This window comes from Prunus avium, chromosome 6 (genome assembly GCF_965620075.1).
Source record: "Prunus avium chromosome 6, drPruAviu1.hap1.1, whole genome shotgun sequence".
Classification (NCBI taxonomy): Eukaryota; Viridiplantae; Streptophyta; class Magnoliopsida; order Rosales; family Rosaceae; genus Prunus; species Prunus avium.
The window spans coordinates 37,662,390-37,688,760 of NC_142289.1; the positions used below are offsets into that span (position 1 = coordinate 37,662,390).

Below are 26,371 nucleotides of genomic sequence, written 5' to 3' on the forward strand. Positions count from 1 at the left end.
TTTTGTTGCGCAGGTTTTGCGTGACGAAATAGTACTTTGCGCAACAAACTTATTTCATCGAGCAAAGTGTTTTTGGTAGTAGTGCGTCATGTTTGTCTTGGTAGGCAGACTTGTATAGTCCACACACACGTTTTACTGAGTAACGTGGTTCATGAGAGAGAGAGAGAGAGAAGAGGAGAAGAATTGAAAACCAAGGCGAGGAAATCAAAGTTTTCAAGCCAATAGTATTGAATGATTTTGCTTCATCGGAAATAAGCTGCTTATACAGTGAACTTATGTTCGATAAAATTTATTATAATTTTGGGATTCAAATTTTGTATAAACAAATTTGACATCCCTCACATTATTGTCCACAATAGCATCTGCTTTATTGAAGGAAATACAAATGTAGAACCAAGACCAACAATAACTCTAATCGGATTTCTTCACTTCTAGAGCCAACCTTTGAACCACAGTGCCGACTTTTTTGGGTACCTTTTTAGTCCGTCTTTGTAATCAACATAATAAAGACCGAATCGAACAGTGAATCCAGAACTCCATTCAAAGTTGTCTAGTAATGACCACGCAAAGTATCCCTTCACGTTAGTACCGTTTCTGTAGACAAAGATCCAAAGACAAATAAAACCAAATGTGTTAATATCAATGGAAGGATTCAATAACCCAAACATAGTCTTCATTAAATAACTTTTTAACAAAAAAACTTACTTGATTGCTGCTTGGACATAACAGAAGTGGTCATGGTAGTAGTCAATTCTAACGGTATCATTAAGGGCTTGCTCAAGTGATAGTGTGGGATCATTCAACTCATCAACGCCTACAATATAATGTGCTTTAAGTAGTCTTAAAATGTGTTTTGAAACATTGATGTAATAAATAAAGGTTAAAAAATAATTACCATTCTCCGTAATGTAAATGAGTGGACTATCATACTTTTTCCTTACGTAGAGCAAAAGTTCGTAAATTCCTTTCGGATAAATATATAACCAGTCTGAACCAGCCTGCAGCCCCATTTGAAGAAAAGTAAGATTTTTAGGAGTTACATTTGCATGTGGGAAATCTTAATTTCCATATTATGCTACCTAAAAAAATTAATTTGATACGTACATGTGGACCAATTGGAACCCCATTAAGCTCCGCTGCCACAACAAATATATGAATATCAGAATCAAATTTTTTAAGAAACTTAAATTGTTCCAAGTAATTATGTTTTTCACTTTGTACTTACGTGATTGATTAACGCGAGCATCTGTTATGTAGCTTGCGTTTACAGAATTGTTGTGACCTGCATAGCTTGCATAGTAAGTAGTATAATAATTTAGTCCAAGAAAATCAAATGACCCAGCTAGCAACTTGGATTGTTTTTTCGTGAATCTTGGTAATCGACGACCAACAAGAACTTGCATGCTGTGCGGATAGTGGCCACTTGTAATTGGGTCCATGAACCTTAAAAAACATGCAAGTGCCAACCATTAACAAACTATTATACAAGTTATACTAGCTAGTAAATTTTATTTTCATAAATAAGGATTTAAATACTTGAGTTGGTATATAAATTAATATTAATATACTTGCCATCCAAACATAAAATCCAAAGCTCGTAATTGCGCATTTGTATTGTGCTTTGCATTAGAAGCTGGCACAAACCAATGTGACAGTAGTGTTATCCCTATCACGCCACTTTGAAGTTCCTACACGGGAACATTAGCTTTTAGTTGATTTAGAGCCAAAAATATAAGGTACAATCTTTACAAAGTATTAATTTCCTTAGTTAAGACCCAATATTCTAACCAAAATGTAATAATTAACCGGACCTGATATGTAGTCTTGTACAAGTCTACCGCAGTTGCATGAGCAAGGAGGAGGTTGTGTGTCACCAAATATGGTTCAATAGCAGAATTTCCGCCAGTGCAGTTTAATTGCTGCCAATCAGAGCATCGTCCCGGTGCTAACGTCCCGGTTGCATAACCCATGTCACTATAGGTATATGGCTCATTCAATGTGATCCAGTACTTTACTCGGTCACCAAATCTCTCAAAACAAAGGTTTGCATATTCCCTAAAATGCTCACTGTATGTACACATTTCAAAATGTATATGTTATGGTAATATTTATTTAATTAAATAATGAATATTATACTGATAATAGAATTTATCACTTACATAATTTGAGAGCTTAAGAAACCACCATATTCTTCTTCCAAAGCTTGTGGAAGATCCCAATGAAAGATTGTCACAAAGGGCTTTAGACCTATATATGTATATATACATACACAATAAGTAAAAGCAAATTAAATTGATTAAATGGTATTTTACGAGGCATATCAATCATTGATCCTTTAAGGTGAGATGATTCACCTTTGTCTAGGGTTTCATTGATGAGTTTGTTGTAATATTCGATTCCAGCCTCGTTCACGCCCCCATTTAGTGTTCCATCTAATAATTAGAGATACAAGACAATAATAAAAAAAACAACTCAATCTACCAGTTGAAATTAAAGTTAAAAAAATAGCCCTTGAAATTTGACTATAATATATATAATTTGGTTCAATTCTTTTAATTAATTCTTTTCATAATGTTGGTTACATTGTATAGAAAAACTTACTTGGTAACACTCTGGACCATGAGATAGAGAACCTATAAGCATCCAATCCCGTATCATTCAGGATCTCTACATCTTCCTACACATAATAACACACAAGATATATATAACTATGAGAAAGAAAATAATAATTGAGGATCTCATCTTTGATCCCCTATATTTTCTTAAGGCTCACAAATTATGTGATTTTAAAACCTTATAGCGGTGATATTGATCAACTGTAACATCCGCATTGCTCCCATCCTGAATTCTCTCTGCAATTAACCATAGAAAATTTTGACTCTTTAGAACGGGGAAATATCATGCACTCTATAATGCATGTATACCAACTTGTTCACTATGGGCATCACCTCTATATTAAAAGCTTGCCATGTGTGGATTGTCCATGGTAAATTATTATTATAATAAATACATGAAGTAATGTTATGATACGAGAGAAAAATAATATAAGAATTAAAATTGGTTTCCTTCGAGATTTACTCATTAAAACTTTCCATATACTTGTAATCCGTGCATCCAAATCATTAAGGCATCTAGTGTCCCATTGGTGTTCATCAGGAAAGGTTAAGCATCCAGGCCGAACCCGGTTTATGGAATTTTGTATCCTCATGTTGTGTTTCCTTCATCTGAATTCTGAACCTAGCTAGCTAGCTATGGTGATGGAATTTTTTCTATTATATATATATCCACAGTGTTTCGGTCTTAATGATTTGGATGCCCCAAAGCCTCATACGAAAGCAGAACGCATGCGATTTGGAGAAAGCAAACAGAAAAAAGAATGACGCCTGCAGATTGAGTTAGTTCAATTTTCATATTTAAACTCTAATGGATTGTTTGATGAGAGACATACCTGGATATTGGTGGGTGTAGTTATCCCATATGCTTGGTCCTCTACCATCTTCTTTGACAGCACCTTCATACTGAAACGTACACACAAATATAAGTAAGAGTACGTACACAGTAAAGAGGTCAAAATATTCATGCATGGATGCTAATTGTTCTGGCATTGGAAGAAAATTAAACTTAATTAATCATACGAACAGCAAAGTAAATGATAATTAAGCTCTTTAAGAAACTGACCTGGTAAGATGATGAAGCCGCGCCGAATATGAACCCTGTTTCAAAATTGGTCCTGTTGATAGTGTCACAAACAACTGGTGGATCTGTAGCAGCTTCGCTACTTTGCAATGAAAAGCCAATTACTAGCACCAGACCGAAGAGCAAAGATCCTAATTGCATTGGCATAACTAATTAAGGGGCTTTTGGTGATCTATAAGTTGGCTCTTCCTTGCATATTGCATGTCCTTTATATAGAGGAAGCTATGCGTACTGCACAATATATAATAAACAATTCAATAATGCATTTGTAAACACAACTAGAATTAACAGGGTGTGCTGATCAGGTCCTTCCAAATCTTTAGAAATTCTTCTATGATGGTTATTAAGACTCGTGATAAACAAGTAATATTGATTATTAAGATTCGTGATGAGATGCCTTTGCAATATATTTTTATTTTATTAGATGTACGATAAAATGGTCATTTAAAGCTAAATAAGTGACTTGAATCGGGAGAAATTATAGAATGGTACGGTATCACCACGTCAGCCAGTGATACTTCCACTCAAATATTGACATGTGTATTTTTTTTAAAGAAAATTTAAATGTTTTTCCAGCTAGACATTAGGTCTCAATTTTACCCTTCATAATAAAAATAAAAGATTTTAAAAAGATTGTGCCACAGCCACCTCTATCCAGTTCACAGTCTCCCTCCGTGCTACCCTCCCACCTCTATCCGCTTCGCAGTCCCACTCCTCCACCTCTTCCTCTCAAAACCTCCATATCCAAGTGCTCTTTATCCAATTTTGAGAAGATCCGAGAAACACATATCCAGAAAGATCTGTATAGAAAACTTAACTAAGAAGCCCTAAGAAATTTTTGATATGCAGAGATAAGGTTGGGCCCCATGGAATGTGATGATAAAAGAAAACTATTAAATAAATTGATTCAGAGAGAGAGAGAGAGAAAGAGGGAGAGAAACTTAGATGAAGGAAGAGATGGGAGGGGGCGGCAGAAAAGGGTAGACTTACTGCAAACCTTGGCGGCAGTCGTCGTCTTCTCTTTTTTCTCTTCTTAAAATTTTGTTCTAAAGGGTAAAATTGAGACCCAATGTCCATCTGAAAAAACATTTATATTTTATATTTTAAAAAAATACATGGCAATATTTGAGTGGAAGTATTACTAGCGGATGTGGTGATACCGTATTATTCTATAATTTCTCTTGAATCGGACTCTCTTGTTAGTTTATGACGTGTGTGGTACTCTTTCCTTCTTTAGGGTTTGTCCCATGAGGTTGTCATAGGAAGGTTTTAATGAGACCACTGTATCGTGTTGCTCTTTGTATGCCTTTGGTTTTATGAATGAATTCTCTTTCTTAAAAAAAGAAGCTAAAACGTTTGTCATCTAAGCAAATTGCTAAAGATAATTTTCTTTTAGTAAGATCGTATGCGATATTATTTTGTTGAAACACAGCCATCAAACCAGAATGGGGTCAATGGGGAGGGATAAAACTTTGTTATCAACAACGGGAAAAGGGGTGCAGAATATGTGAAGGTCCATTTAGTTTGACGCCATAAAGTATTTAATCTCATCTTCATTTGAAGCAGTCGTGAGCTCCTTCATTTTTCAAAGAAAAGCAAATGGCTATCAGAATTGTCTCTGGAGTTGCAAACAAAAAGTCAAAACTCCATGCTTACCATGCATATATATATATTTATTTATTTATTACTGTTTATTATGGAAGCCATAACTTTGAGCTAAATTTATACGCTAGCTATTGTAGACTTGTTCAAGCAGCAGTTTCATCGATGTGAAAATTTTCACACAAGTCTTGTTGTTATCTAGCTAATATATTGAATTGAATCACTGCTATATCGAAATGCGTATCTAGCTAACAAGTTAAGAAATTCTGTATATTTACATATTATGCACTGGCTGTAGCTTGTATGAAGGTGTTATGTTATACAAAAGGACTGATTTAGGATGATTAGCTTACTTGGTAATAGTCCGGGCCATGAGATAGAGAGCCTGTAAGCATCTAACCCTATATTCTTCATAATCCCCACATCTTCCTGCATATAGTAAGTAACAGACAAATATATATAATTGTAAGAAAGAAAATAAAAATTGGGGATCTCATCTTCAACGCCCTCTGTTTTCTTGAGGCTCCCAAATTATGTCATTTCAACGGTGATATTGTGAGTGGAAAGATCGGGGAAATCATATGACGCAATATATATAACATGCATATACAAATGGGGTAATTGAAGTGTGGTACTGTAGTAATATATATAATAGAAAATTATGATGAGAGATATTGGGAGTGATCCACACAGAAGTTGTTATTGATCCAAGTCCTTTGACTTTTGTACCACCTAAGATTACATGCCTTTTTCAATTTATTGATGTTTACTTTTATTTAATTTATTTGATAATTATTTTTTTGTTCCAATTATGCCCCTAAAATACAAATAAGGTAAATTATGGATTTGTAAAACTGGCAAGTTATTGATTTGTAGGACATTAATTATCATATTTGATTTGAATTGAATTGAATTTTGAAAATTTCCCAAGGTATACCGACCTTAAAATTTGTAATAAGAGTTAATGGAAACTTCATACATTAACAATAGGTAAGGTACCTATGCATACACCTCTTGTGCATGTAATTAAATCCATAAATTACCTCTAGTCAAGGTAATTGAATCCATAAGTTACCTCTAGTATAGGTAGTTATACCCTCTAGCCCAGGTAATTGAACTCATATAGTACCTTGGTTATGGATCTTTAAACTCATATTGAGATGAAACTCCATACAAAATTGCTTTGGAAAACCACAAAAAAAAAAAACCTATTACCTGGAAGACAGGTATGTATGTATATATATGAAACTCTAGAAAAAATTACTTAAGAAAACTCAAGAAAAAAAAAATTACTTGTAAGGCAGGTATATATATATATATATATAAAAGAGGAAACGTCATATATAAGGAAACACGCACACACACATACATAGAAACACCAAATTTTAAGAAAAGTGTTTTCATATAATTCCTTTTTATGATAATGGCATATACTGTAAATTCTTTAAAAATTATAGACATACTAATTGATTACTTGGTGAGAATGGACTATAATTGAAAAGGGAAAGCATGTGGACTGCATTCATTACATCTTGATAAAAATGGACATCTTAGAAGCCCTATATATAATAAACAATTCAATAATGTAAGGGAGTAGCTATAACTTGGTGCACGTTTGGCTTCGTCCACCCCAAAACCAATTAGTAATGAGTGGAGTAACCCAACTCTTTACGAGTCCATGCAAAAATGGGGAGTAGTAGCCCAACTCCTTCCATAAGCCTATGTAAGGTCTTTTTAACTTTCTAAGACATTTCTTCACATCCTCGCAGTAATTAGAAACCTTTGCAAAAGTCAATGGGATGTAGCCCAATGAAAAAGGCCCTTGACATACCAGTAGTCTTATATTCGAACATCCAAGACACTTTGGCAATGCGTGTAAGAAACCACCATTCTCTTTCTTAAATTTGGCAATGAAAGAAACCTTTGCAATATATTTTATACACTTTTAAGTAAAAAAAAGAGATCATTTAAAGCTAAAAATTTTGTCATCTAAGAAAATTGTTAAAGATAATCTTCTTTTACTAAATTAGTTGAGATATTACTTCGTTGAACAGCCACCTGAGCAAAATGGGTTCAAAGAGGGAGAAAAACTTTGTTATTAACAAGGGGAAAAGGGGCGGAGTATGTGAAAGTCTATTAGTTGAGAGCCATAAAAGATTGGGAGATTCACTATTATATTAATTATAGGAGCTCAAATTATAAAAAAAAAACCCTATATGAAATGGACTTTAGAAACACATGCAAAGCCCATTTACAACACAACAAAGAGGCTTTTAACTTCTTATAAATTACAAAATTGTCATCAATTTTTTAAAAGAAGCACAGCCTCAAAACCTCATAAATATACCCAAAACACTCAATAGGATATCAAAGTAATTTAACAATCAAAATTAAATAAGGCTAGTTGTCATTTTTTAGGTTTGTTTATATAAATAAAATGATATAGAGTTTATCTCTAAAAGATGTGACTGCATCTCCATTTGAACCAGTCTTGAGTTGCTTGATTTTTCAAAGCAAAGATTGCAAATAGATTTGTATACGGATTCGCAAACAAAAAGTCATTAGTGCATGCTTATCATTCATATATTAATTTAGGCAAAACGTCACTTTTGGTCCTTGTGGTTTACCACTTTTACCACTAAGGTCCCTGTGATTTCAATTTGATCATTTTTACCCCTGTGGTTTTCAATTTAAGCAATTCAAGTCCAATCTCCAATTTTTGTCAAATTAGGTTAACTGTTGTTACTTGTTGAAGGGCATTTAAGTCCAAAAACAAGAAAGAGAGAAAGATTTAAAAAAAAAAAAAAAAAAAAGGAAAAAGATAGGGGAAGAGAAGCCGTCAGCCACACAACCACCATATATAAGAAATTTATCAGTTTTCTATAATAGAATATGGTCTTTTTTCAAGTGTATGGCATTCCAAATATTCTGGGCTGGGTTGGTAGGAAGAAACGGTTTTCAAAATCCACCGAGCTCGAATGACATTCACACAAGAATCAACCTGATCAATTAATACTGCAAATTCACAATACGAAAACATATAAATAATATAAAAATGATGGTATATATATATCCATCAAAGTCAAAAGCTGTAGTGTAAAATATCTATATGCAAGAAGTAATCTGTGTTGAGCTTCTGTTGGCTCTCACTGAAGTGACCATCTTCATGGATGATCAAACAATAAGCATACTAAGAAGAAAGAGCAAGACCAAGAACTCAGAAGCAAAGCAAATTTTTTAACCTAGCATCCATGGCCAACTAATTTACCTTGATTATTATTATTATTTCCGGTAAGCCGTTGCACGAGATCCATAAACTCTTGAGGCTGCACATGAAACCTTTGGTGAAATCAGATAAACTATAACTGGATTTGACGAAATCGGCTGCTGCTTCTTCTTCTTCTTCATCTCCTGCTTTGAATTCTTGCTCACCACAAGAGGTTTAGGCCTTGGACCCTGCAACTCCAAATGCCTTCTCATCATGTTGCTACAACTCATCATCTTTATTTCTTTAATTATTTCTGATATTAATGAAATATCAGGTTGAGGAGAGGGCGGAGAGTGTGGTGGTTGACGTGTGGGCTGGTTGTGTGGCTGACGGCTTCTCTTCCCCTATCTTTTTCCTCTTTTTTTTTTCTTCCTCTCTCTTTCTTGTTTTTGGACTTAAATGCCCTTCAACAAGTAACAGCAATTAACCTAATTTGACAGAAATTGGAGATTGGACTTGAATTGCTTAAATTAAAAACCACAGGTGCAAAAATGATCAAATTGAAACCACAGGGACCTTAGTGGTAAAAGTGGTAAACCACAGGGACCAAAAGTGACGTTTTGCCTGATTGCAAACACTCTATAAACATGGAGGTCAAGGAATTAAATATGGAAGTAGATGGTGTTTTAGTTGAACTGTCTTAGAAAACAAACAGTTGGTGTAGACGTGGTCATTTGACATTTTTGGATCATTTCACAAGTCTTTTTCAGTGGTTTAAAAGCATAATCCTTATCTCCATACAATGTAATTTGCCACTATTTTCTTGTCTGAGGGCTATAATCATTTTCTAAGTTGTATTTTAAAATATTTTTAAGATGTCCAACAAAAAATCTTGTCTTTAGTTTAAGAGGCCACTAAATAGTGACAGGTATATACAGTGAGAAAAATGCTCAACTCCAAGAAGCAAATCCTATGCAAGTAATTGTTTTTTATTACTAAATATATACCCATACCGAAACAGAAGAAACCGCCTCTGGCTTAGAGAATTCTTATGGACATCCACCATGAAGTTGGAACTGAATATTAAGTCTCAAAAATGGAAGTCTTCCAAGTTGTAATTTGTGTTTGTTCCTTGATGCTAGAAAGAAAAGAAGATAGCTTTTTGTTTGGGTTATTATTATTATTATTATTATTATTATTATTATATTATTTCAAGCAACTTGTTTTCTTGGGCATCATCATGCTGGTGATTGTAAAGGTGTGAAAGTGTGAATTATTATGCTTGGATATTGAAAAAGTTTTGATGTCATTTACATAAATATATTACAATGTCAATTAGTAACAGAATTCCATAGCTGTAAGCATCCAAATTCACTGTGGGACAGTTTTTGAACTATTCAGGGGCCACAAAGCCTTTAGCTCCTCTGGTTCTAGTAGTCGTTTGCAAACTATTCAAAAGGCAGTTTGCCTCTTAGGTACTAGTTTGGTCTTGACTCTTCAAAGAGAAAGCGTGCTAAAGCGGCATCGCTCTTAACTCATGCAGAATGATGCCCCTCATTGCAGACATTTAATAATTGAAGTCTAGTACATTCTTTTCAATAAAATTTGATTTAGCAGTAGTTGGATTTGCAGTTTTTAGTTTACCTACGTTAGTTGAGCTTAGATTCTGTTGGGAAACAAAAATCTAGTGACTGCAGTATACTTGTTCTATGTTATCAGAAGGCTAGCATATTAACACAACTAAAAAAACACAATTCTGTGCTCATTTGTGAATTTCCAAGTGGTTTGCATGAGAGGCCCTTGCTCTGAACCCATAGTCTTCTCTTTGTTTCTTCAGTCCAGGCAAGTTTTTCCATGGTGGTTCAGTTTAAAAGACAGTACTTCTGCAACATAAAATTAACCATTGAAGGCACATATCAGATAGAGATTTACATGACAATTATGGAGCTGGTGTAATTCGGAAATCATGCATATAGATTGAAGTTATAATGAGCAAGGAGCAGTTCCTTCAAGCAACTCTTTGACATTCTTCATGGTGGAACTTAGCCATACAAAAAATTTCTTAGCAAAGGGTGTTTATATGGAGGATATGAACTCCTCCAGTAAATAGTACTGTCACAAACCAATCAGAAATAGTAAACTCAATACATAACATTATCTTAAACATCTTAAGACAAGGCTTGTCAAGTTCGGTTCACTTTGATGCATACGAAATACATGTACTGAAACATTCCAAATTCTCTAGATAATTGGTATTGCTAATTCCAAAAGTTCATAAACATCATGCTACTGAGGAGCACTCCAATGAGGATCAAAGTTGAGGTATCTTTCTTTTTGAAGTAGAATTGTCTTTCCTCATTTTGATCAAAGCTTTTGTACCAAGACTGAGGTCAATCAACCCGTTCAAAGGCGGAACTCTCTTCTTCCAACACTCATTGGTTTTGAAAATGGCAGCAGCGCAAAAGCAATCACCAAGGCATTCCTGCCTGCACCAATCCTCAGATACCTCCTGAAAATGGTCATAGTCAGAATTAGGCCAATCCGTGTTTTGCATAGCTTCGAAATGAAAATGATCCGTTTCTTGAGACGTTTTATCACAACTTTGTGAAACAAAATCCTGTTTGCATCCTTTCAGAACATCATTTGGATCAATAAAGCTGTAACCATTGGGGCAGTGACAACTTGGTCCTTGATCATCATGTCTACATAAGCTGTTGAACCCACATGCACCGCCTCCTGTCTCTTCCGAAATTGAGGCGCAGATATTTGAAGGTATGTGATAAGTCCATATTTTACATATATTTTATGCCTCTTTTACTTATTTATTTGTTGATTCCCTTGGATTAAATTGTTGGGTAGTATTTATTTGTTGATTCTCTTGGATTATTTTTTTTTTTTACATATATGTTTGTGAGAATGTGTAGTTGATCCCTAATTAGATGAATTGGACGAAAAGTTGTCAAATTGGACTCAACACCTATTAAGATGTGTGGCAAGGATTAATTGGAGACAAAGAAGATGTTTCTTAGAAGCCAATCAACCGGTCAAAGCTTAAAGGAGGAAATTTGGTCAAATCCTTGTGGAATTTGGGGAAGAAATCAAAGAGATATTAGGAAACCTATTTTTGGTAGTATTTGATTGTAACTAGGTTAAGGATTTGTGTATTATAAATAGCATAGGGCTGGCCTCATAGAGGGGATCCATACTTTTCACTACCCGAAAATACCCAATTCTTGCGAAGAGAAGTCTTGCTACCGCCGGCCACCTTGGAGCTTTTTGGGAGTTTTCGAGTTCACCCTGATGTCTACCATCAACCTCTCTGTGATTCTCGATAGTTTATCATGTTCTAATTTCCTTTTGCTAGGGCCACGATGTAGCCTAGCCATGAATACCTTATCTCTGAGTTTATGTTAATTTGATATTATTTTCCATGTTGAGTATCTTTTACCATTCTTAATGTTTTGAGTGCTTGATCACCACTTAATTGATTGAGTGTTGTTAAACGAACCCTAAAATTAACTAAGTACACCTTATGATCTAAGTAAACCCTAATATTTAAATCAAAATGTAAAATTAACTAAGTATACCCTATTTAACTACCAAAAATACCACTAGTACACCCTAATACACTCTGAAGCATTGGTGGCCTCCTCTCTAAGCATCCTTACAGGGAAAGCTCAACTGAATTGATGCACAATCAACTGGGAGCAATGCAGGCTTGCCACCAACTCATCTAATTTCTGATTCACACCAAGGTTTTGTTGCCACCCGAATAAATAGTCCGCGAGGTCCAGGGCCATCCACTCATGACTCGTGCTTATCTATATGGTAGTTAGCAAATTCAACAATGATGTGTAATGAGACCAAAATATACACACACAGTTTCAATTTCCTTCATTAAACAGTCATTTCATACAAAGGTTTATTGGTTTTAGCTCAACTGTTTTTAGAATATGTACTGTTGGTGTAAGGCAGTAAGGGGTTAGGCAGTGGCGGATCCAGGATTATACGGCCAAGGGGGCTTAGTGTAAAAGTTCCAAAATTTTTCTACAACGAAAATAATGCTAAAAAGATAGAAAGATAGTACTTCCATTCATAATTCATAACAAAACCAATAATACAAGTTACAATTGTCCACGATGAGTTTTCATATTTTGAAAACGTTGCATTATAGTTTCGTTATCAATACAAGCAAAAACATCTCTCTCAATGTAAACAATCAAGCTATCATTCAACCATTGATCTCCCATTCTGTTGCGAAGTGGATTTTTAATAATATTCATGGCGGAAAATGCCCTCTCCACTGAAGCAGTTGCAACCGGTAAAACCAAAGCCAATGTAAGAAGCAAATACACATAAGGAAATATTTCATGCATTCCTTTCTCCACCATTTTTTCCGCAAGACTACTAATCCCTTCCAATTGAGAAAAATCCATAATCGAACGCATATAATGAACATAAACACCAAGTTGATCTTCAAGCATCAATAAGTCTCGATCCGAAAAATCATGAGGATAAAATTGAGCAAGACGAACTAGCTTTCGTTTGTCAAAAGCTACAAAGTTATTTTTCGGACTCAAGCATGCCAAACAAGTAAGTAACTCAGTACTTACCTCGTTGAAGCGATCATTTAATTCTGCAAGTTGCCCATCAATTACATGAATAAAGATCTCCACACAATAACGATGATAATTTGTCTTCATTGGAGCATTACGCCTTGATCTCCCTGGAATTACATATTCCTCATCCATGGTAGGAACTGTAATATCGTATTTGTCACAAAACGAAGATGCTTGCTCAACCAATTCTTCAAACTCATTATCCCTCATAAACTGCAGGTTTTCCTTGCATATTTTCACTAAACTCATAGCACTCACAATATCTTGATCTTTCTTTTGCAATGCTAGAGACAAAGTATTTGTTATTCCCAATATAGCTTTCATTAAAAATAAGTGAAACACAAACTCAAAAGATTGTATTTCTCTCCATAACTTATAGGCTTCACCCGAACTATCATTAGGATTATCATCAACAATCATTTGAAGCACATTCACCACAGATGGGAACATAGAAATGATACTAATCAACGTACCATAATGTGAGTTCCATCTTGTATCGCCGGCACGTTTGAGACTAGTTTCTTGATTTAAGCCTCGCCCCGTTATAAGACAATCACTTTCAAAAGCTTTCACTAGCTCTTCTTGGTATTGTGCTCTAAGTGCATCGCGACGCTTACAAGATGCTCCAACAACATTAACCAATGTATTAGCCGTTGTGAAAAAAGAGTTGACATCAATGTTTTTCTTTGCTACCGCAACAAGAGCTAGTTGAAGTTGATGAGCAAAGCAATGAACATAAAATGCACAAGGTTGTTCTCTCAAAATCCTTGTCTTAAGGCCATTGAACTCACCTCTCATATTACTAGCTCCATCATAACCTTGTCCTCGTAGCTTGGAAAAGCTCAAATTCGCGGAAGAAAAGAATTCATCAATGGCTTCCTTGAGTGCACTTGAGGTAGTGTCAGTTACATGTTGAACCCCCACAAACCTTTCAATTATTTGTCCTTTGTCATTCACATAACGCAGCACTATCGCCATTTGCTCCTTTATTGAAACATCATGTGCTTCATCCACCATTATTGAAAAATATCTATCTTTTACATCACTCAAGATAAGGCCAATGGTTTCTTTAGCACAAGAATTGACAAGATCTTTTTGAATTGAAGGAGCTATTAACTTTAAATTTCCCGGGGCATTTTCCAACACAACATCCTTCACTTTTTCATCATGATCCGCAAGAAATTGCAAGAGCTCTAAATAATTCCCCCTATTACTTGATTGAGCACTTTCATCATGACCACGAAAAGAAAGACCTTGTCGCAACAAATACCTAGTGCACTTAAGTGATGCATTCAAGCAAGTGCGATAAGCCATGCGAGCTTCATTTGTTTGCTTGATCACAACCCTTTCAATGTGTGTAATTTGATGCATCAAATTGTAAGCAACTTCTCTAGCTTGGTTGTGAACACTACCAACCGGTCCAACATGAAGGTTAAATCTTTCTTTCGCCTTCTTCCAATTATTAAAGCCAACCCCAGTAAATGCATCACCACCCACTTGATCAAAATTAGATTTGAAGAGATAACAATGAAGACAAAACGCAGCATCTTTAGCAATACTATATTCCAACCAATCATGCTCATCAAACCACTGAGCAATGAAGCGTCTATTAATTCCTGATTGATTAGTTTGTGGGAATTTATAACTTCTAGGTTGACAAGGTCCCTTTTGTAGATATGCCCTTCGGATCTCATCCCGAATATTAGGACTATAATCCGCCATTCTAGTTCTTAGTCCAGGGTCTGCCTGAAGATTAGCTAATATCTCATCTACTTCAATTGGTCTTGCATTTGAACTACCCGGATTAGACGGAGAAGAACTATCCGTAGATAATTTTCTTTTAAAGAATCGTTCCATAAATCTACAAATCAATTAATTCAATCAATCATTAATTTTTATCCAAATTATCATATAAATATGAAAATGTCAATAACCCACTCTCAATATTCAATATACCCTCTAAACCCATATCAATCACTATTCAATATACCAAATTATTATATTAAATATCAATCAAAATTCAATATACTCAATAAAGCATAAACTCAATCAATCTATTACCCATCAATATTACCCCCTAAACCCATATCAATCAATATTCAATATGTACCAATTTATCATATCAACTATCAATTAATATTCAATATACTCAATGAATTCATATTATCAATCAAGCATAAACTATCAATCTACATTATCCATCAAACCACAGATTCATATCCATAAATTTCATTACAACAACAAAAAAATACCAATATCAATTCAACAATATATATTATCACTATAATTTTATTAATATTTCTTTTGCCTTGCTTACTTGCTTGTAGTTGAGAAAAATGGCGGCGGACGGCGGCACAAGGTGGCACCGGCGAAGACTTGATGGAGGAGGAGGAGGTTGGGAGGTTAGGGTTTGAGAGGGTTGGACTTGGAGATGAGAAATTGGATGAAGGGTTTGGAGAGGTGCTGTGCAGATCGGGTAGGTAAGGGTGCTGTTCGTTTTTTTTTTTTTTAAATTTAAACCTGGCCCAAAACGACGTCGTTTTGAGGCCAGGTCAATTAAAAAAAATTTGACTAGCCTTGGACCAAACGACGTCGTTTGGCAAGGCTGGTTTTGAAAAAAAATTAAAGCGCAGCGCAGCACTCGCAATGCGCAGCAGCAGAGGAAGAGCTCGCTTGGGACTTTCGTCGAGCACTTGGTGTGCAGCCAAGGGGGCTTTCATGGACTCCCAAGCCAATTTTCCAGCCATCCAAGGGGTCGTCGAACCCCTCTTGTCCCAACGTCGATTCGCCTCTGGGGTTAGGCATGCAGATTTGGCCTTTTGGATTATGCCAAGTATGTGGAAGCAAAATATCTCACTTTAGGTCAAATAATTAGGCCAACCAATTTGGGAATTATTTGACCTAATTGGGAGTTACCTAGCCTAAATTGGGAATTATCTGAATTAATTAGGAGGTTATTTGATTTAAATTAGATGTCTTTGATTTTTATCTTAATTAGGGATTTGATTAAATCCCTAACCCCTAAGTACACCAACCCCACCAACCTCGCCCAATTAAAGCCTCTGAGACCCTCTATAAATATTGGCTACACATGAGGATGGAGGTACGTCTGAATCCCTACTGAAACTCTGCATAAATTATTTCTCATAAACCCTTCTCCTTCATATTCTTTCTCTCTCTCACACAAGGCTCCGACCACCACACACGGCTCCGGTCACCCGATTTTCCTTGAAACACCCAACCTAACTTAGGCATCGGAGGACCTTTGGCCAACACCCCCCGGGTGTGGTCTTCTTACTCCGATTCGTTTTGCAGGGAGAAAGAGAAGCGGAGAAGACGAAGGAATCTTGGGCAAATATTCTTGTGGGGAAAATTGCTCCCACAAAGTACTTTACCAATGTTTTAGAAGCATTTTCCTATTAACAGTTTTTATTTTTAAATTGATAATTGCATAACATAGGTAAACTTTTAAGGCCAAGCAAATGACCAAATAGCTTTTAGTCTGATTCTGATGGTTATAAAGTCGAAAGATGTCTCAAGTTCGAATCTCCCTCATTCATTAGAATAAAAGAAAAAAAAAAAGAGGATCTCAATATATCAACCCTGAGTTCGCATGATATCAAGAAAACAAAAGGCCAACAAAACTAAAAGAAAAATAACTTTTACTCTTAATCATCATGAATTGTGTTTTTATTTTTTTGGGAATCATTAATCATCAGGAATTCGTAATAACAATAAACTTGATACCAATTGTCTTTGATATTAAAAAAATGCCCACCCGGGTATGAATTTGGTTGATCCGATCCCGAAACCCGACCTATTAGAGAGCGCGCGCAATTAGCATACACTGTGACACATAAGACGAAATGGCGGGAAAAGCAAACCCACACCTAAAAAAAAACGACCTTTAAGCCCCAAAACTCAAACCTTAATTCTCACTCTGAACACTCTGATGGACAAGTACCTAGTTCCTCAGAAGCCCTCGTCTCAAAACCCCAGCAAACCCCCTCCAAGGTAAATGCGAATCGATAACCCTTCTCAATTTCTATGTTTTATTGTCAATTTGAAATTGAGGGCTTTGTTGTTTTGGGCACAGATGGAGTCGAAGCCTGATCGAATTGAACGGAAGGTTCGAGCCCAATTACCGCCATTCCGTCTCTGGGTTGCTCATGGAATCCTATTCTGAGGTGCCCCATTAATTCATTTTTCCATTACTGAGTTTACCAATTAGTTAGCTAAAGGTTACAAGTACCTTGCTTGATTGATTTATGTATTTTCTGTTTGATATAGCTGAGGGCATTTCCGCATTTGTACCACATCAATGGTGGACCGTGTCAAACCCATGTATGCAATATTAAAAACCCAGTTTGTTATCATCATTTACTTCTTCTTTATATTTTTTTCCCATAAATTTTGATTTTTTGTTTGTGGGATTTTAATTTTGTAGTTGAATTGGATCGACAATGGCGCATTTTTGTATGACCAACCGTCAATTGGAAAGTCAGTAATTATCCTCATACATATATATATATATATACGTGTGTGTGTGTGTGTGTGTGTGTGTGTGTGTGTGTCTGTGTTATTGTTTGTGTTTCATATGTAGTAGAAAAGATTGCTCAATCAGATTTTTTTTCAGGCAAGGGATCTCTGCACTTGATTTTGACAGAAAGGTAAATACATTCAGTGCTTTTGCTAGTTTGGTTTTATTTTGTATGTTGTGTGCATGTGTGCGTGTTGCTTTTACTTTTCACTTCCTTTTCTTGTATTTACATTTCCTCTTTTCCCCTATATATTAGGGAATATACCTGGTATCTGTGACAAAATCCGGGTGTTTAACAGTGCATGATTTTGAAACTCTTTATTGCCAGAGTAATGAACCTTTGCTATGTAAGTTCCTTCATTACGGCTTGTTATTCCTTGTTTTGGCATATATTTTATCAGTTCATAATTTCCAAGTTTATTACAAGAGTGATGCATATATCGTCTGCTAAACTTGTATAACAGTGCACTAAACTAATGGATACAATTTTAATGTGCAAACCTTTACATTCATGCATGTTTGAGGTTTTCCTGGGCATAACTTTGGCTACTGATGTTACTGCTGTTCACCTCTTCTATTTACACAGGCCAAACCTTGAGCTTATATTGAATGTTTAATGAAGGAAGAAAAACAAGACCATTTTAATTTGTAAAGTTGTAGTGCTTATGGAATTTATATAAGCATGCTTGTAAAGTAAGGGTTGGCTCTTTTGCTCATCAAAACAATTTTTATTTGGCTTTTTTTACACCTCTTTCCTGCCAGGCTTGCAAGAAGATGAAGCAAAACATGTGGTGCACCTTTCTTTACCTCAACAACTAGACTTTGTCCGGTGGAATCTTGCTAACCAAGATGAGGTCTGAGTTCAATACAATTTATACGATTGTTATAGATATTGTAAAGGCAATATGGCTGCTTCATTTTTCTCAGTTGTGACTCCAGAGAACTATATAGATATAGAACCTGGCTGATTATTCTTTTTTCCTTCCGATATGCCTAAGCATGCATAATTTCAGGCTATTACTTCTTTTTTATATGAATGATCAATGGGGTTGGTAGTATCACTGTGTACATGCTCGTATTCTGCGTAATTGAAAACAAATGTATTTCATATTTTGTAGTATGTTGTTCTGTTAGTTTAGAAACCCTTAATCAAGGTTGATTTGTTTTAAATTGGCTTAATTATCTCTCCTGGATTGATTTGTTCTTACATTAAGATTTGCCAAATTTGTTCATATAGGTTGTTTGCACATCTATGAAAAGGAATGAAGTACTTATATTTGATATTGGTTATATCTCTTCTAAACCATCCAATGTAAGTTTCTCTTTCTCTTTCATCATACGCATGCTTTTAGTGCTGCACTCTCTTTGGAAATTTATGTGCTAATTTGCTCCAATGGGAACTCATTATATACATCATGTCAACTTTCCATCGTGTTATTATATATATGTGTTTTGTTTTGTTTCTGGGTATTCATGTTACTTTAGTGTGAAAATCACCTAACCCTGATTTTTTTGGTTAATAGATACTTTAGAGTGTTAGAAGCGCACAAACACATGCTTAAAACGTACTTAACACATGCATGATTTAAATGAGAACAATGTAGTTAGGGGACCCAATTTCCAGATTTCCAGTTCTAGTCAGGTTATAACCTTCATATCTGATGAGCTCTTCTAAAGCATACATTTCTGTTGACACCTGTCATCTTGTTTGAACATAGAGCAATTCCTGGCCCACATCCTAACAGCTCAATTTTTTGAGAATCGTAGTTAACCGACAACTTCATCATGGTGTCAGTCACAGCGAGAGATCCTGAGTTCGAATCCCTTCACAATGGCAAAACCCCTCAATTAAGTTAAATTCTGCACGCTGGGCTCTCATGGTGGAGGGAACCCACATGTCAGGGGGAGTGTTAATAGTAAAAAACAATTGTTGGCCCACATCCGAACAGGTTAAGGATTGTATCAAACAGACAACTTAATCACATTTTTATCTTAGCTTTTTCTGTCAAATCTGTCTAGTGTGTTGGGTATGTATTAGTACGACATTCTATGTATAATATGCTGGTTATATATTGGTATGGCTTTCTCTTTGTTATTATGATAATTATTCCTCACCTTTCGGTCCAGGTGTTAAGAACAAGACCTAGTGTTTCTGTTCTTGGGTCTAATATTCATAAAGGTCTTACTGATATTGCTTCTACTTCACTTGACGATTCCAGGTTGGTGAAATAAAGATATACCCTTTATTCATTTATATGTATTTATTTCTAAAATCACAGGTAGAGATGATGATGAATAACTCATTTTTAGATTTATGTGATTTATTCTTTAATCTAAAATCGAGATTGAATGATATTTGAACAGACTGCTTCAGAAAACCATACCGAATAAGTTCATTTGTGCATGTACAAATTTCGAAGTATCATACCTTCCTCCACTTCTCATGCACTATAGGAATGCCTGTCTTTTCCATTTTAATAATATGTACTACTTTGCAAAAGGTGTTGTTTTAGTTCACTAGGGGTAGTAGTGAGTTGTGTTGCCTTAATCTACATAGTGCAAAATTTGTATGCTTTCACTATTCAGAGCTGGTATAAAGTAACCCCCCCCTTTTGTTTGACCATTTTGTGACTTATGGAATATATTTCTTGCTTCTATCAGTTATATATTCTTTCTAAGGCAGGCTTCCTTTTTATTTTATGGTCATTTTAGGATACTGGCTTCTGATACATATGGTGTAATCAATGTATGGGACAGAAGAATGAGTACATTTCCATGTCTTGAACTTACAACGGATTCCCGTGGCACCCTTAATAGTATACAATTAAATGCAGAGGATCAGGTCTGCAATAATTCACATTCTTTTTGTTCAATCTTCTATCTTTACGTATTTATCAGAAGTTGAGATATGCGCAAGTCATTAGGAAAGACATGTATCCACGCTTTGTTTCTTTGTGTCAAGAACCTAGTATTTAATAGCAACGTAAGTATGGGTCAATAAGTAGAACTGATCATGGTTATGAATGAGGATTGATCGTTCAAATTTATATCCTAGTTATTAAGTTATATATGGGTTAAAAATCTTTTAGGAAAAACATGGTGTTAAAGTGGCAAGATGTTTGCTTAAACCCAAGAAGTCAGTCATCAATTTGGAGGGTATGGTAATTTCTTTATATTGTGCTGATCCAGAATGGTAGATCATCAGAGTAGTTGCATAATAGTGGAAATTGGAAGGTTCTAAATGATCAGAACTAGTGTTGATGTACTCTTTAGTGCCTTATATGAGGCCGTTTTCTCATAGTTTTTCTGCAAATATAACATGAAACAGATTCATGGAAAGACCAAAGCTAACTAGTTGTACATAAGAAAATATATTGGGAAGTCTCATTTAAAGCTCTTGAATTTGGAAAGATGTGCTCTGTAATATCTAGTTACTTGTTCTGCACATCTTGTTTAATTTACTCATTAGTAACTAACATAAACTTTGTATGGTGTCTCTCATGTCCTAGTTTCTAAAAACATTTTGGTGTATTTTCATGCTTTTGTTCCCATAATCTACTAGGTGTATTCCTGCCATGAGTAAATTTTTTTATCTTCTAAAGGAATTTGAACAACTTTTTTTTCAGATCATTTTTGGAGCTGGAAAGCATGGATTTGTTTATGTATGGGATCTTCGTGGTGGAAGAACGTCTTCTGCTCTTCAGAGTAATAAAGAAGTAAGGGGTTCTTATTTTGTTTACATATATTTATTTTCTAACTTCATAGAAATAACAAGAACTAAACATCAGCACCCTAAACAGTTTTCCTAGCAGTCACGGCTAATATGCCCAGGCAATCTTGACAAAATATTGAACTTGATTGGTATATTTATGTTCTTGAAAAATGATAGTAATAATTATTTTGTTTTTGTTTATATAGATACGTCATCTGCCTCTAACTTCATTGAAGTTATCGTCAATGTTAGAGAAAATTGGGCCTCTGAAGGTATCAAATATGTTTACTATTTACACAACGATTTTGGAAAAAAATGTGTTAATTCATACGAAGTATTGTCTTTATGCATGTTACCTTGTTGTAAGTTGTAAACACTATATTTGTGCGTATTCTCATATTGCTTCACTGGAGACAAAAGCCATTAACACATTAATATTAGTAATGTAGACAGTACGGTCTATTGTACCATATCTATGTTACATAAATATCATGGTTTGCATATTTCAATTTACACTACTAAATATTCTCATTATTTTTCAGGCACAATCAGACATTGTTTCTAAGGAAATACACTCCATTAATATTGATCCATCTTGCCCGCACCAATTGGCATTCCATCTTGATGATGGTTGGTACGTATTGTTATCACTGTGCAGTAGGTCATGATTCCTTTGTTTTATTTTTTTGGTAAACAATGGTTCGTTAATCTTATTCCTCGTTTTTTTTGTGGTCATTTCTTAAGTTTCTATGTTACTTTAACAATAAAAAACTCAATACGGGGTAGGTTAATAACCATATGGGTCAAGCTGATGGGTTGGGGGTACTGTTCTGAATATATACAGCTGCATTTGTCTGACACTTGCTAACTTTTTTTTCAAGAAAGTATATTATTTAGAAGAGATATTGGTCTACAATCGAAAGGAGATGTACCCTACAAAACAATAGGAATACATGCTTGAATTATACCAATTCTTTTGAGGGTAAAGTAACTTGTGAACAGCAGTAACTGATCTGGAATATGAAAATGGATTTTGATGAAACTGGAACAGACAGAATTAGGAGTCACTTTATAGCATGCTGCCAAATCACCAAGGCATCATTATGTTTATTGTATCTTTTTATTGGAATCAAAGGAAGTCTCACTAATAATTGTGAAGATCATGCCTAATTGCCTATTGAATATGCTAATCTAATAAACTGAATGCTTTATCATTGACTTTTATTGCGACAACACTGATGATGAATTAATACCTTGTTTAATGTAGGTCAGGTGTTTTGGATGTTTACAATTTTGAAGTTACGCATATTCATTGTCCTCCACCTGCTTGGTTGTAAGTAATGTTTTGTGCATTCAATTTGTTGCGTTAACATTGGAAGCATTAGCACCTTGTGTTTAATTTATCTATTTCTATCCTGTTCATTTTGAGGGAGTAGAAATGATCCTGGCGTGTCAGCTGATCTGTTATATTTGAGAAAACCTTCATGGCTGCCAATAAATTCGGTAAGGGACAATGTTTTGTTTTATATTTCAAACTGCATTGCATCAGGTTTCCTGTTTAGTCATTTTGCATTAGTTTACAGTCATTGACCTCACTTATGTGGACAAATTCATATTCTAGTGTCAGTTGGATGAAAATGTATTTGTTTAATGAGAAGTTTTTCTATCGCTGGGTCCTGCTCAGTGGTCAATGCATGGGGTAGTATTGCGAAGTCACATTTCATTTTCACATATTGATTGAAAAGTTTGCATTATTGCTGCTTGCATGCTTTGAGTCATTTCTCATTTGGTTGATTAAACTTGTTGGTATGGTACCTGTAACAATCCTATGATATTTTCATTTTCTTGGCCTTCAATTTAATTCTGCAATGTCTAGCCACTTGTATGAGATTGTACTCCAATGTTCTCTAATGCAGATCTACGTGGTTGGATCATCAACCGACAATGGAATTCATATTTTGGATTTCTATCCAGATTCAAGCTCTCCTAGCCATGTGGACTACAAGTAAGAAACTCCTTAGAACTTTTGCAGTATGTTGATTAGCCATGCAGTCTAATACATAATCTGAATCAGCAGATCATAACTTTCTTAGTATTTTAAAAGCTCTCCTGCAAGTCTGGACCCCCTCCCCCCTTTAGTAGATTATTTATTATGTTGATGCCCAACTTATAATTTACTATTTCCCTCTGGATGCGGTGGTATTTACTTTGATGGCCTTTTCCCCTTCAACTATAATTCTTTGGTTTCAGTTTGGCCCTGTTGTCTTTGCACATCTGTGTGTGAACATGCAGTTGTTTACTTTCCTATGCATTTATGTTTACAGACATGTTCCTTTTGTTGCTTAATGTTGTAGAGAGGATGTACAGAGTCTTTCTGGGGTAAAGAAACAAGATAAGCAAAACAGGTTTGTTCAATTGTCTGAAGGAGTTACTGCATGTGCAGTTCATCCCCTCAACAGTACCATCATAGCTGGAACAAGGGTTTGTATTCTCGAAAACCTACTTTTATATCCATGTTTTTCAAACCCTTAAGGTTCTATTAAAATCCTATGACATGGCTTCTACTTCAATTATACAAATGCATGTGCATATTGGACTTACTAGATCTGTGCATTTGGTTTCATGAGATACATAAGTGCAAGCAAAATCCCAACCAGTGCCTGGTTGAAAAAGGTTTAAATGTGAATAGAGTAGTACTTTGAAAAGGTTTGTGGTGTGGCAAATTCCAGTGGCCTTGTTGACTCTCCATTTGGGTTGGTCTTAAAGATTAAGAAGCATTCACTATTTTGACTGAATAGTGGAGCTTGACACTTACCAGGAATGTACAAATAAAAGTGCCGTTGTTATGGTGAAACTGTTGGGATATAAAAATGAAATTAAGTGAAGCTGTGTTTATGCAAGATAAGGGTCTTTTGTGTTTAGGTAGCTGGTTGTGAAGGAAAATGGTTCACTTAGATGTTGGAAGCTGTCTAAACTACCGACCCTTCATTCATTACTTTGTAGTGGTTCAATGAGTTTCATATTCACACACCCTCATAGAATAAAAAGGCCTAATACTTATGGATTATTGCTTTCAGCATTCATCTTTGCTCATGATTTCTCAAAGTCACAAGTCAAGTTAAGGTGACCAACTGAAGCCCGGGACCAGTGTGAGCAGAAATGTTGAGTGGTCAAGAAACAACTGCTATGCGCTTAACCTTGGGGCTCCTACAGTTTTCACAGTTCAGAATATATATGTAAATGTGAGCAAAGCAACTTTCTCTTCCACTCATGAGCTTTGAAGTAATGTATTTAGTGATAATTTGTCAGCTCATGGGTTACTTGTATCCAGAGGAAGACTAGAGGTGCTTTCGGTGGTCTAACCGGACATTGTATATAGGGTTTATAGTTCTGTGTTGTACTCCAGTAATTTAGGGTATTTTGAGATTGCAGGATTGTTATAGACAGTAGTAACTGGATGTTGTGTATGGTTTAGGGTTGTGTACTTCAGTTCTTTTACGGTATCCTGAGATCAAAGGAACCTTACAGACAATAGTGACATTATCTTTTTTCACATAATGACATAAAAAGCATTCATTTATGATATGAAAACAATCTCACATTTTCTGGTACATTTGAAGTAGAGATATGGATCACCGATTTGTATGTGTGCGTAGGAGAGAGAGAATGAGCAACAGCCCTTGGTGGTATTATATTATGAAATTTTAAACAGTAAACACTCTTTATGATAATGAGAAAGTATTCAAAAATTTTGAAGCAAGCAATATAACTTTCCCGGTAATGATTGGCATTGTACTCTGAACTGGCCTAGTGCTTCTCCCAGCCATCACACCTTATTTATTTACGACTAAATTGAAATTGAATGATCTTAATTGAACCTGTATGATCTAAATTGAAATTGCAGCAAGAAAAAGATTGCACCAAGTTTGGTGTTCACAGGCTAAACTTTGAACAGACATCATAGTAACACTAAAATTGGCTTATATTGTTGGATGTTGTTGAAAAAATGACAAATCCGAGAGCTAAGGATATACATGACCCAAGAAACAAGATAGACGTACTGCATTTTAAAACAACACGGTCAATCTTCTCATACCCAATCTAACAACACTAGGCATATGGATGCTCTGTCTACAAAAAGTAAACAAGACTCAGTAACACAAAACTTTCATCAGTTCAAGAAGATGAGGATAGAAAACTTTTGGCAGGAGGGATCCGAGCAACAGCAACATGTTCAGGCTTTGAGAACTTCCGATAAACTGCTTGAAGATTACTCTCTGCAGCATTCAAATGAAAGCCAACCAAGAGCTTGGCGCAATCCCTGTTGTATGACAAAGAACACAATCGAACTAGTAAATATAAACCACATCTGTTTCCCCACTCACAGCTACAAATACCCGAATATAATTGATAACTGAGGAAGGTTATATACAGAAGAAGGCATCACCTTAACTGTTCTTCAGAGTAGCCAGTGTGGTGCTTCAGGGTTTCAGTCCAGAAAGGAGCTTTGTTGAGGGTGCAACGTGCAGCATAGACAGCTGCAGCAGCTATCAGGGATGGGGAGTACCGAATAGTAGTTGGATAATGCATAATTCCGAGCTCGGCTAGAAAGAAAACCATATTCTTCACCTGCATTACAAAAAGGTAAGAGAACCACATTAGTATTTGTTACTTCACTAAAAATAGAGCTTAAAAGTATGGTTCGATATCAATATTTATCACACAAATCATGGTGAATTAAATACCTCTTCACCTGGTTGAAAAAGTGCTGAAGTAAAAAATTCAGAATTTTGAGAAGAATCCTCCTGTGCATCCGAAAAATAGCTCTCTTGTTCCTGGAACGCAACATCCATAGAAGTATACACTTTCCGACTTGGAGGATGATAACACCGGTAACCTTTCTGATGAGGTGCATACCCAATGAACACACACTTGTCGGCACGGGGATCTAATTTGTTGCGTTGGTGATCATGTAAGTGGACAAAGACCACACA

General features: G+C 35.4%; 3 protein-coding genes across 4 annotated transcripts; 1 reads left to right on the forward strand and 2 right to left on the reverse strand.

Annotated features, from left to right (window-relative positions):
• Positions 1-203: 203 nt before the first annotated feature.
• LOC148294148 (beta-glucosidase 12-like) lies at positions 204-3,849 on the reverse strand. Its single transcript, XM_088255349.1, has 13 exons — positions 3,679-3,849; positions 3,449-3,518; positions 2,794-2,852; positions 2,602-2,677; positions 2,355-2,432; positions 2,160-2,247; positions 1,812-2,067; positions 1,573-1,688; positions 1,226-1,443; positions 1,105-1,136; positions 896-998; positions 706-814; positions 204-594 (listed from the first exon to the last, which is right to left on the reverse strand). Exons 1-13 carry the CDS (start codon positions 3,841-3,843, stop codon positions 432-434), a joined length of 1,533 nt encoding a protein of 510 aa, XP_088111475.1. The 5' UTR covers positions 3,844-3,849; the 3' UTR covers positions 204-431.
• An 8,781-nt stretch (positions 3,850-12,630) lies between these two features.
• LOC148294149 (uncharacterized) lies at positions 12,631-14,982 on the reverse strand. Its single transcript, XM_088254062.1, has 2 exons — positions 13,599-14,982; positions 12,631-13,409 (listed from the first exon to the last, which is right to left on the reverse strand). The coding sequence occupies exons 1-2, from the start codon at positions 14,980-14,982 to the stop codon at positions 12,631-12,633; spliced, it is 2,163 nt and encodes a 720-aa protein (XP_088110188.1).
• A 2,009-nt stretch (positions 14,983-16,991) lies between these two features.
• LOC148294150 (uncharacterized) lies at positions 16,992-24,957 on the forward strand. 2 transcript variants are annotated; one of them, XM_088255757.1, is made up of 18 exons: positions 16,992-17,139; positions 17,222-17,312; positions 17,416-17,469; positions 17,573-17,625; positions 17,762-17,795; positions 17,922-18,012; positions 18,428-18,519; positions 18,903-18,977; positions 19,793-19,884; positions 20,378-20,507; positions 21,292-21,381; positions 21,584-21,649; positions 21,920-22,011; positions 22,645-22,710; positions 22,814-22,880; positions 23,294-23,382; positions 23,732-23,858; positions 24,455-24,957. In XM_088255757.1, the coding sequence occupies exons 1-18, from the start codon at positions 17,078-17,080 to the stop codon at positions 24,497-24,499; spliced, it is 1,416 nt and encodes a 471-aa protein (XP_088111883.1). In that variant the 5' UTR covers positions 16,992-17,077; the 3' UTR covers positions 24,500-24,957. The 2 variants fall into 2 exon arrangements, with proteins under 2 accessions (XP_088111883.1, XP_088111884.1); XM_088255758.1 differs by lacking the exons at positions 23,294-23,382; positions 23,732-23,858; positions 24,455-24,957 and having other exon boundaries at positions 22,807-22,878.
• The last annotated feature ends 1,414 nt before the right edge of the window (positions 24,958-26,371 follow it).

What these genes read in the sequence shown, in the direction of transcription:
- LOC148294150 (XM_088255757.1), top strand. Translation starts at nt 17,078, where the DNA reads ATGGACAAGTACCTAGTTCCTCAGAAGCCCTCGTCTCAAAACCCCAGC. An exon ending in AATTAAATGCAGAGGATCAG is followed by an intron (nt 20,508 to 21,291) that starts GTCTGCAATAAT and finishes CTTTTTTTTCAG; the next exon opens with ATCATTTTTGGAGCTGGAAA. An exon ending in TGTCCTCCACCTGCTTGGTT is followed by an intron (nt 22,711 to 22,813) that starts GTAAGTAATGTT and finishes TTGAGGGAGTAG; the next exon opens with AAATGATCCTGGCGTGTCAG.
- LOC148294148 (XM_088255349.1), bottom strand. Translation starts at nt 3,843, where the DNA reads ATGCCAATGCAATTAGGATCTTTGCTCTTCGGTCTGGTGCTAGTAATT. An exon ending in CGGCTTCATCATCTTACCAG is followed by an intron (nt 3,519 to 3,678) that starts GTCAGTTTCTTA and finishes TGTACGTTTCAG; the next exon opens with TATGAAGGTGCTGTCAAAGA. An exon ending in TTGGATTTTATGTTTGGATG is followed by an intron (nt 1,444 to 1,572) that starts GCAAGTATATTA and finishes ATGTTTTTTAAG; the next exon opens with GTTCATGGACCCAATTACAA.
- LOC148294149 (XM_088254062.1), bottom strand. Translation starts at nt 14,982, where the DNA reads ATGGAACGATTCTTTAAAAGAAAATTATCTACGGATAGTTCTTCTCCG. An exon ending in AAGATGGAACTCACATTATG is followed by an intron (nt 13,410 to 13,598) that starts GTACGTTGATTA and finishes CTTTGTCTCTAG; the next exon opens with CATTGCAAAAGAAAGATCAA.